The sequence below is a fragment of the Coenobita brevimanus genome, chromosome 70 (assembly GCF_032717465.1).
Source record: "Coenobita brevimanus isolate Jiangsu-jjx chromosome 70, ASM3271746v2, whole genome shotgun sequence".
Classification (NCBI taxonomy): Eukaryota; Metazoa; Arthropoda; class Malacostraca; order Decapoda; family Coenobitidae; genus Coenobita; species Coenobita brevimanus.
The window spans coordinates 30010614-30022590 of NC_137023.1; the positions used below are offsets into that span (position 1 = coordinate 30010614).

Below are 11977 nucleotides of genomic sequence, written 5' to 3' on the forward strand. Positions count from 1 at the left end.
AGCGTGCCTGCAGGAGGAAAAAGACCCCAGATAACGTCCCAGAAATTATCAGAGACGGAGGAGAAAGAGTGTACGAGTGTGACAGCTGGGGAGGGAAGGTAGCAGTTATGAGGAGGAAGTGTGGGGTGGAGGGTGTTGTCGAGTAAAGAGGAGAATGGGGAACGGTGCGAATGACCGGCAAGGTGGCACTTTACAGGAGGGAACTGAGGCAATTATATGTTGGTGGGGTTTGGATAAAATGCCTGTCTCTTTTCAAGTGCAGGTAACTGAACTGTTGTCTGGTAAGGAAGTTCCAGAAAGATATTGGTAGTAGTAGTAGTAGTATAAAACACGGCTGGATTAAGCATGTGGGAGGCCCGGGGCCCGCTTGGAAGGGAGGCGCCCTTTCCAACTCCCCCAATGGCATACACCACAGACTGGTAACCTAAATCCTAATATATAAATAGGACACTTTTAGTTAGGAAATACTGAACGGGGACTATTCATCCAATGCTGTAATATGTAATGCATAAACACGAAATGAAATGAACACAAGTTGTTCTTACCAAATTTATTTACACAGAGAAATTCAGTTAAAATTATTTAATTTTTCATGAAAAAGTATAGTATAACTAACTAGTAAATAAAGTTCAAATCAGAGAATGGATGGAGTTATAACCATTACAGTCCAGAAACTTTTCTCGATTTTCGTGCGGCAAAGTCGCTGATGATGTCATTAAAGTCCAATGCACGCAGTATATCTGACTCGATGCTCATGATAGCCAGATTTACAAGTCGTTTCTGCTTCATGGATGTCCGTAATCGGTTCTCAATTAATTTGAGTTTTGAGAAGTAGCGCTCGCCACTGCAGTTTGATACCATCAAAATAAGGTATATCCGTAGAGCTATCTCAATGTTTGGGAAAGTGTCCTGCACACCCTTGTCTATGATAAGTCTGTACAGGAAAAGCTCAGTGCTGATATCTTTTGGCTCCTCGTCTGTGAAGATATTGGCAAATGTTACAAACTGACACAGTTCATCAATAAATGTAATGTCAAAGTCATCTGGATAAGACCTGACGAGTTGCTCTGCTGCGGCCTGAAGCTCGTCTGAAGACAGTTCTTTCAGATGGCTTAAAAAGCTAAATTGGCTTGATATCTGTTTATATGCTTGCAGACGTTGGTCGAGAGAAGGAATAAACTGATAAATAAAAAATATTTTTCATAGAATATGTTTAATGTTCCAGATACAGTTTTGAATATTAGGGATACCTTTCTCCGCACAGGTGGGTGCCTGTGCTCAACTTTCTGCTGCTCTGGTGGGAGGCCCCCTCTTGGTGGGTGGCCCAGGGCCCTAGCCCCTTGGGCCCCCCCCTTAATCCGGCGGTGGTATAAAAGTTGCTGAAGAACTATGTGTAGCTACTGTAATGATTAAAGTTCACATGATTTAGGCATACACTGCGGAATGTGAGCGATGGCATATATTTACGTTATACTCGTATATATACTAAGGTAATAGCAAATTGATCTTTTTCCCATAACACCAGTACAGTAACCCAATATATACATCTTTTTTGCTTAATATTATGTCTGATTTTCATAATTCAACATTCAGAGACTCTGTTAACATCTTTACTGCCCCATCTGGGGCGTAGGGGCCCGATGGCAGGGTACTCAGTCTCAGCATTTAAGAGGAGAATGACCAGTTGCAGCCTGTCACTGATATTATGTGAGTAATAGCCTCAATAATCCCTAGGATGTATTCCCTTATGGGCTACATCCGGTCAGAGCACCTGAACCCACAACACCACCAGATGTCCATTTAGTTTATGATTATCACTCGCACCATAGTAAATGAGTTGCTTGGCCAAGAGAAATCGTTTGCCATGTCTCACATTGTAGAGTCGCTTATGGCACTAAATCAAGTGAGTGGAGGGTGGGGCCCCCCCACCCCCCCGCCCTCGTCCCATCAAATGTTTGAGAGAGTTACATTAGTATAACTCATGCCATTAATGTTTGGGGATGTCCTAACAATATTGTACCATGGATACTGCCAGTATCAGGCTGAAAATTAATATCATGGAAGAAGACACAGTCGAGCTTATATATTTCACATTTAAGATCATGAGGAATCAACATCAGCTGACATAAAAGAGAAACATGAAATTCCTTGCAGCTTATTTCTGATTTCATTAGATGGTTTTTTAACTGTGTCCGGTTCATACTGCATTAACTTCCATGTATACAAATAGTTCTGGTAAAATGAAATTCGTTATGAGTCAGGAAATTAACAATAACAAGAAGAAATGACTAAGGACGAGGGCCCATCTCCTTAACACACGACATTACCCCGCATCACCTGTCTCGTTCCCTGGCCTCCCCTCGCGTAATGACCTCTCGTGATGAGTTCCTTGCACCTCTCATCAGAAAATAATGGCGCCCTCGCTTCAGTTTCTTTCTTTTTCAATACGATGGCTCAAGTTTGAATGTTTGTCTTGTCTCGAGATTCCGTACCGGTAACTTTTAGTGCAATATCTACAAGCCTTGTTTTTCACTTACATGTTGAAAAATATACTTATTCCATTCCCTGCAAGTCTCCGCAGAGTATCTGTTCTGTCATATATCATTGAATCCTCAATTGCCAGTTCAAAAACGTAGGGGCCTGGCGTAAGGTGGCGGCAACCAACTGGTCGCCCCTGAATGGAATTATATGAACAAAAAAGGTCAATCATTTCCCGGGTTTAATTGCTGAATCCGGTGGGGGTGCTTAATCTATAAGATCACCAAACACTCATTTGGTTATATGATTTCCACCAGCGTAGTAAATGGTTTCCTTGGCTAATAAAAAAAAAATGATTGGTCAGTCAGTGAAGAGCTACTTGAAGGTCGCAATAGGCTGTATTACGTGTAGCGCCCATAGCTATATGACGTAAACAGTAGAATCTAAGAGCTTATAATCTTGTGTCACAGACTACACACACACACACACACGCACACACACACACACACAAATATCTATCTATCTATCTATATCTATCTATCTATCTATCTATATACATACAGTATATATACACTCTATATTGCGATCACATTAATATTACACTGTAGGACTGAGAGGAAAACAGCTAGCACTGGCCAACCTGGCTAGCTTATAGTTCAGGTGGGGGGGGGAGTGCTTTCAATACGACTACTGTTTTATTGAAGTACTCGAGCCTACTCACTAGTATACAGTATAGCAGCACTCCACGAGCAGGCTCATTTCCATCCCAAAAGGGCCACCACCACCCTTTCCAGCTGGATTTGTGGCCCAAGATGCAATGGTTTATTGTAGCCTTGAAGGAGGGATAAGTCGCTTTTGGAGCAATTTCGCTTTTCTTGCTCAAAACTACGGAAAGATGTGATTTTGGGTGACGAATAGGTAGAAGCTCTGCAGTTCAAAAATCAGGCAGCCAGCTCTGCTTACCCGAAGAGAACGTCGATTTATGCACAAGGTGGACCGGGATCTGAATATCCCAGACGTGAAACAGTAAATTGCAAGCGGCATCCCGCGAGGAATAGTATAAACACCAAAAGAAACTGTAATATGGAGAGTAAATGACTGAACGTAAGGGGAAAACATGGATCTTTGAGCATCCTCTAAATTTTTTCTGATATAAAAAAGAAAAAAAATGCTTCATTTCCTCCAGAAACCTCATCATTGGGTATATATATATATATATATATATATATATATATATATATATATATATATATATATATATATATATATATATATATATATATAAGGTGATTCTACACAATGTGGTCCCAAAATGAAGCCAATACATCTGTAACTAATGAACAGATCCAAATGAATCCCTGCATGTAGCCTACGAGTTTATGCCTGTGTCAGTCATATACTGTATTTGATAATTTTCTCGTTATATGAGATAGAAGAAACAACCACTGAAAACGAAATGGTGTTCTTTCACAGGCGCTATGCTAAGTTGGTTTCATGTGGTAAACTGCACTGATCCAGTGATCATACCTTGCTCATTAACCAAAAGCGAAATTTTAATTATCTGATTTTTTTTCCTTGGTAGTGCGGTCACCTTAATGAAAAACTGACTTTAAACGAAGTATCGCAAACTTTATTAGCTGAAAGAAAACATTGTTAGGGAGAAAGGAGTCATCTCAATGGTTAAGTCGCGATGAAAGTAGTTAATTTCAAACACCGGGTATAATTATACTTTGACGCTGAGGAAGACCGAGTTAAAATTTTGCCACAACCGTGGATAAATAATTGTATGGAAGTGATGAAAGTGTCAAGTTTCGCTTAAATTGGTTTGAAATTATTCAGGGGCATCAGAGTAGCAAAACTCGCAGTGTGTGTGTGTGTGTGTGTGTGTGTGTGTGTGTGTGTGTGTGTGTGTGTGTGTGTATTTGTGTGTGTGTGTGTGTGTGTGTGTGTGTGTGTGTGTGTGTGTGTGTGTGTGTGTGTGTGTGTGTGAATCGTAGCATGGAGTTTGATTCAGTCTTTTTTTGGCTGAGTTCCCTGCATAATAGTGTATATCTGCGTGACTAGTGAGCAAACCTAAGTGCGAGTGTTAAAATGATCGAACTGTTATTTGTGTGAAGGCCAAAGGAGATATCGTTATCGCTATTACAGTAATGAGCCTAATTCTTTCGTATTTGTAATCAAATCGCAGTTAAAGGAAACGGGCAATCCGACATATGCCTCAATATTTAGGATTTTATTGATTAACTGAGGGAATTTAATATAATTCCATTATAGTAGCCTGGAAGCAGATCTTAAATGAAAGAAGTGATCATAAACACTGGAAAATTTACCAGTGTCATCCTGCTGCCTTACTGCCTTATCGGACGTTTTCAGATTTATTCTACTGGGATGACAAAGAAATCGATAGAATCTACGATCGATTCAACAGTTTTAGACTATGCATGTTATAAAATATAAAGCCCAAGGTATATAATTTATTGTGTTAAGAAGTTCAGTAATGGACATTTAATTTTAGCCTTATGATTACCTTCACAGCCATGGCCGCAGTATGATCTAACTCAATAAAATGTATGTAACTTACTTTGTAATCTCTTGTCTCCATAATATTCCAGCACAACAGGATAAATATCGTATAAAAGAGCCATATATTTGTTGCAGATATTACTTACACCCACAACAGAGCCTATGAGAGACATAATATTTAACAGCATAAGGACTGACTTACCGTTATCAAGAACTGCAGCGGAATTCATTGTTCTTAGAGTTATTGTATTCAGAAACAGACGAACGTTTGGCGTAACGATGTGATCACAGTAAGAACGGCATGAAAAAAAAAAGTGTCACGTAACAATTTTTGCACAGGGTATTACAATACACAAAATACCAATAGAGTATCATGCTTGAATTTGGAATTATATAATCAGATCATAAGCAGTTGTGAGCGTATATTTGTATGACTCCCATAAAGATAGTTTGCTCAATCATTATTTTATTATTATTTATTTATTTGTGTACAGACGTTAGGTTTTTCATAAAATTTACTGAATTTTGAATATAACTCGTTTACTCCTACGCATGATTATCAGGGCCAAGCTTCACGGACCTCAAACTTCATTTTCAAACGCATAACCTACTTGACTTTGACTCCATGGGCTCCTGAATGTCGGTGCACCCTAAGACTCAAGATCTCCTCTGATTTAGAGTACTATTTTACTACAGGATCAAGGGTAAGGTGGTGTGGACTTTTCAGACTCCTGATCATCCTCCTTTCGGGACTTTGGAGAAAGCTTTGCCATTGCACTTGACATCTCAAAGGCTTTCGATCGAGTCTGGCATAAATCTCAAATTTCCAAACTGCCCTCTTATGGTTTCTATCCTTCTATCTGTGCCTTCATCTATAACTTCCTCTCTGGTCGTTCTATAGCAACTATTGTAGACGGCCATAGTTCTTCTCCTTGATCTATCTACAGTGGTGTTCCTCAGGGTTCTGTCCTATCACCAATTCTCTTCTTTTATTCATCAATGACTTTCAAAGCTGTACATCTAATCCTATCCACCCATACGCTGATTATTCCACCCTTCACCTTCCCATTCGGCTCCTGCAACGTCCATCTCAGCAGTTACTTCAACAAACAAGGGATAAGGCTATGGCACACCTGGTGTCTGACTTGGTTCACATATCTGACTGGGGTAATAATAATCTTGTTCTTGTTAATGCATCAAAGACTCAGTTCTTACACCTATCAACCCGACAAAATCATCCACAGGAGTACCCACTAGTGTTTAATAATATCCAGCATAATCCTGCATCATCTTTGAACATGCTTGGGCTTTCATTCACTCGGGACTTGTCTTGGAAAGATCATGTTACATCTCTTGAGAGATCTGCTTCCAAGAGATTAGGTGTGCTGGGCCGACTCCGTACCTTCTTTATCCCTGCCAGTTGTTGGCTTTGTCCACGGGTTTTATTTACCCTGTGTAGAGTACAACTCTCATTTAGGGGGAGGCTCCCCACATACAGCTCTTCTCAATAGGTTGGAGTCAAAGGCTTTTCATCTCATTAACTCTCCTCCTCTTACTGGCTCCCTTCATCCTCTGTCTCTTCACTGCACTGTTGCATCTTTATCTCTTTTCTATTGCTAATTCAATGGTCACTGCTCCTCTGAACTTTCCGCTTGCATCTCTCCACCTCTACGACAGGAGCTTAGCACTCGTCTAGCAACAAACTCTCATCCCTTTTCTGTCCAACTCTCTAATGCAAGAGTTAACCTATACTCATCAGTCCTTTATTTATGCATCAGGTCAATTCTGTAACTGTCTCCCTCTGTCTGTATTTCCTCCGTGCATATAAAAAAAAAAAATCATCCACTCACTTTTTCTAATGCTGCCTATTTCTTTGTTCAAATTTATCATTCTTTATCAGTGTCTGCCCTCCTTTGTTCATAATTTTTCCATTCGTCTTGTCACTGTTTATTACTCTTCTTTCCACTTCAGGTGGTTCGACGCTGAATTACAGGTCTAGTAGTTATCTGGAACCCAGGAAACCATTTACAATGCTGAGTGGTAACCATAGAACCCAAATAACGGGTGGGAAGACGCAAGTATGGCGTCCATCCGGGAACCAAGCCCCCATACTCTTCTCCGCGTCTCGCCGTGGCAAGGCACTGTCTATCTCAAGGGAACATCAGTTTACAGCGTGGGACGGCCCTACAGTGGCGGTTGCTTGCCTGTGGCCGATGGATGTACGGTACTGGGCCAGACAGACGGGGATAGCCAAACAACAAAAACAGCAGCAACAACAAAACAGCGGGTTCATTTTTATTATATGATGTTGATGCACTAAAATTCCTGGTCCTCATACAATCGACTCCTAAAACTGCTCCTTAAATGAAGTCTATTAATTAATTTTTCATATAAAAAGAATATCACTATCCACGACTCAGAATATGTATTCACAGTTTTATATACATTTTAGGTCCAACACTACAGCCAAATTACCTTCATCCAGTAAAGTACAGTAGCTTTTTTATTTTTTATTTTTTTTTTTCATATTTTACATTCTTATCTACCACTACCATCTCCCTCAACATTATACCTCAAAAATTTCCATGTGTATTTTAAGCAACATGAATGAATCAAAGAACGGAGGTGTGCAAAATGCATTTGTTCCAAAGACATAAGCAATAGAAAGCCAAAGCCCCGATGCGCTCACTTCCATATCACACTAGTTGTGTACATGAAGAACTAAGAAATCCGGACAGAAAAGGGGTTATAGTGATTAGCCTGACGGATGTTGCGTACCTGTCATAATGGAAAAGGAAGTAAGCAGATAGTTGACAGCACCACATAATTAAAAGAGCGAGAGCTAGTCACACACACACACACACACACACACACACACACACACACACACCGAGAGAGAGAGAGAGAGAGAGAGAGAGAGAGAGAGAGAGAGAGAGCGAGCAGAGAAGGGAGGGGAGTTGATGAGATTTCGACTTTCATTCTACAACTGTTTCCCCATGCCATGCAACCTCTCTCTCTCTCTCTCTCTCTCTCTCTCTCTCTCTCTCTCTCTCTCTCTCACACACACACACACACAAACACACACACACACACACACACACACACACACACACACACACACACACACACACACACACAAGCCATCTTCCCCTGGTACTATTCCGGAGTACACTCCCATTCTGCTGATTTCTCTATCAGTCCCCACTCTTCCTCCCTTGATCCAGGTATATCCAATATTGAGATCACAGCAGTTTCCATTTACCACTCTCCATATTCTTTGAAAATAATTTCAAAGAACTTGCGTTTTTTCCATTCAGACTCAACGCCCTAATGATGCTATTGCTATAGTTATATTGCTGTCATTACTTTCACCTCCCTCCACATCCTTTTACAACCTCCAAATAATCATTAATCATTTCTACTTTCGGTATTTGTCATTCACTCTTTGTCGAGTCTCGTTTGTGACAATTTTTACATAATTCTGTTATTCTCATACTCTTTTTTCCTTGTGCCACTCCATCTCCTCATTACCTCTGTCCCCTGTCGATTCCCTTTACCTTCCTTCTTGTGTACATCCAGCACATCTTTTAGTCCTTTTAGGTGTTCTAGTGATCCCATTCTCTTCCTGACACGTCACACATATTTCTGTACAAGTCCTTACAAAATCGCTATTCTTCCTTCCTTCACTGACTATTCAGTCTATATAAATAACATCTTTACAGCCGTACCTTTGAATCTTTTCCTATGACCTTCCTTTAGTTTCCTCAAATTGAGTACTTCCTTTCCACCAGGCATGCACATATGCCCGTTTCCTGCTACAACCACCCAGATATTAATACCATGGCAATTGTTCCGGGATTCATTAATTTTACGTTATGGACCTATTTTCACCCAACTGACATACAGTATATATATATATATATATATATATATATATATATATATATATATATATATATATATATATATATATATATTTATATATATGGTATCTGTGGATCTAGATCTATCTATCTATCTGTATATATATATATATATATATATATATATGTATTTATATATATATACATATATATATATATTTATATCTATATCTATATCTATCTATCTATCTACCTATCTATCTATCTATCTATCTATATATATATATATATATATATACTTCGTATATATATATATAGATAGATATATATATATATATATATATATATATATATATATATATATATATATATATATATATATATATATATATCCATCCATCCATCATCCATTCCTACATTGCCCCATGAGGAGCGTAGGGGCTAGACAGTTGGTCCCGACATTTAAGATGAGAGTGACCAGCCTCACTCATCCCCGTGTGGCATTACATGAGCAATCAACCCCAACCACCCCTTGGATATAAACCTTCACCAGCTCAATCCGATTTGAGCGCAATAATTACCCACTAAACCACCAGGCGCCAAAATCTGGTTATATGGTTACCACCCAGAGTAGTAAATGGTTTCCTGGTGCACAGGAAACCATTTGGCTTGTCACTCAGTGTAGAGTCACCCACAGGCTGAAGGAAGTAGAAAGGATGAAGGAATGAAAGACAGAAGAGGGAGTGTAAAGTCACCCGTAGGCACAAGGACAAGGAAAGAATGAAAGAAAGACAGAAGACAATGGATGAAAAGAAGGATGGAGAGGAAAGGGCAGACATCCGAGAGCAGCACTACATCGAGTGAGTGGATGGTGAGCGCCCCCACGTACCACACACACACATATATATATATATATATATATAAAGAGTAAAAAACTTTGGGAGCATTCTTCTGGCCACGTACTGCTTTGGCGGACATCAGGGGTGCTGTGGATGAACCAGTGTCGCATACTATAAAGTATGCTTGCACCCAGTCGGCTTGCGCAGGCCGATTACACTTGGTTCACAGACTACACACACATCCAAAGCCACTCTAACACAACAATTACACTTACAAGCACTTCTCACCCTACATAAAATCTCTACCAGACAGCCTAAGCCACTTGGTAGTGATACATTGGCTGTATCGTCCACATTTCGGTAGGGATAGGCCGGTCCTGCAGTGGATACTCAAATGGCTGATGATGATGATGATGATATATATATATATATATATATATATATATATATATATATATATATATATATATATATATATATATATGGATGGATAGATAGATAGATAGAGAGAGAGAGAGAGAGAGAGAGAGAGAGAGAGAGAGAGAGAGTGATAGATATAGATATATAAATAGATATATATATATATATATATATATATATATATATATATATAATTTCCTGTGGCACCCCACGGGATGCATAGGGTCTCAATGAACTCTCTCCACCAATATTTGTCTCTTGCCATCATCTCCTTCAGGTCCCACAAACACTCCTCTCCTGCTTCCTTTTTCGTTGTCCTCAACCAGGTTACCCTCGGCCTACCTCTACCTCTTCTTCCTCTAGCAATCCACTCTGGCACATCCTGTATTAAACAACCTTCTTTTCTGTATATGTGCCCCAGCCACTTCCAGCGAGACACTCACATATTCATTAACTGGTTCCACTCTCGTAATATCCCTTATTCTTTCATTTGAAACTCTGTCTTGCCACTTTACCCCAAGAATCCTTCTCAGTATTTTATTCTCAGATCCTAATACTTTCTGATCTGTTGCAATTGTACTGTACCATGACTCATGCCCGTAAATTAAAATGGGTCTAACCATGGACTTGTAAATTTTCACTTTAGTATGTACCGAAAGCATATTCTTATTCCAAACAGATTTCAACATTCCAACAGCTCGCCAAGCCTATCTAATCCTCTCCTCAATTTCATTGTTTAATGATCCATTAGATGATACAATCGTTCCCAGATATTTAAAGTTTTCTACAATCTTCACCACATTATTCCCAATTACACAATCGATTTGGTTCTCCACGTTCATATTAATAATTTCAGTCTTTCCACAATTTATTACCAATCCCACTTTTTCTCCTTCCTCCACCAGACAATCGAGCACCCTCTGCATCTCGTAAATACTTCCGCAAATCAGTGCAATATCATCAGCATAGTCCAAATCCATCAGCATCTTATTTTCTTTCCAGTTAATTCCTGCACCTGTTCTCCTTACAACCTTTTTCATAACATAATCCATAACCAAAACAAACAACAATGGCGAAAGAACTCCTCCTTGAATCACTCCTGACCTAACTTGAAATGGATCACTCAAAGAACCACCCACCATTACCTTACAAAAAGTACCTTCATGCGGGCTTCTAATAATATTTACAAACTTTTCTCGTATACCATAGAATCTCATAATTTTCAACATAGCTCCACGTGAAACACTATCAAACGCCTTTTCAAAATCCACAAAACACATGTTAAGTGGCATTTTCTTCTCATTAGCTTGTTGCATTAGATGCCTTACAATAAAAATCTCATCATTACAACCTCGACCCTTTCTAGATCCCACTTGTTCTTCTCTTTAAATTTTATCAATTACTGGCTCTATTCTGTTCAACAAGATTTTGGAAAAGACTTTTGCAACTACAGGTGCCAAAGTTATCCCCCTCCAGTTGCCACACACACTTAAATCTCCTTTTTTTGGTATTTTTATAATCACTCCATTTTTCCACTCTTCTGGAATTCCACCATTATCCCAAGCCACATTAAAAAGTTTCAAAAGTGAATTCATCAGCTCGTCATTTTCCACCTTAAGCATTTCAGGGAATATTCCATCCTCACCTGGAGCCTTAAAATTCTTTAACTCCTTTATAGATTTTGCTACCTCTTCCAAAGTTATATCCCCTGTTTCTATCTGCAAATCTCTCTCGGCTGGCAAAATGTCCTCTTCAGCTGGGATTGGTCTATTTAGAACAGATTCAAAGTGCTCTTTCCATCTTCCTTTTATATCCAAATCTTTAGTCATCAAATTACCATTTCTATCTCGTACA

General features: G+C 39.3%; 1 protein-coding gene across 1 annotated transcript in view; it reads right to left on the reverse strand.

Moving 5' to 3' along the window:
• Positions 1 to 660: 660 nt before the first annotated feature.
• Positions 661 to 11977, reverse strand: part of LOC145406405 (uncharacterized) — a 15300-nt gene continuing 3983 nt past the window's right edge. Inside the window, exon 3 of the mRNA XM_080277565.1 lies at positions 661 to 1088. Within this exon, the coding sequence (XP_080133691.1) occupies positions 661 to 1088 (428 nt within the window). The remainder of the gene's footprint in view (positions 1089 to 11977) is intronic.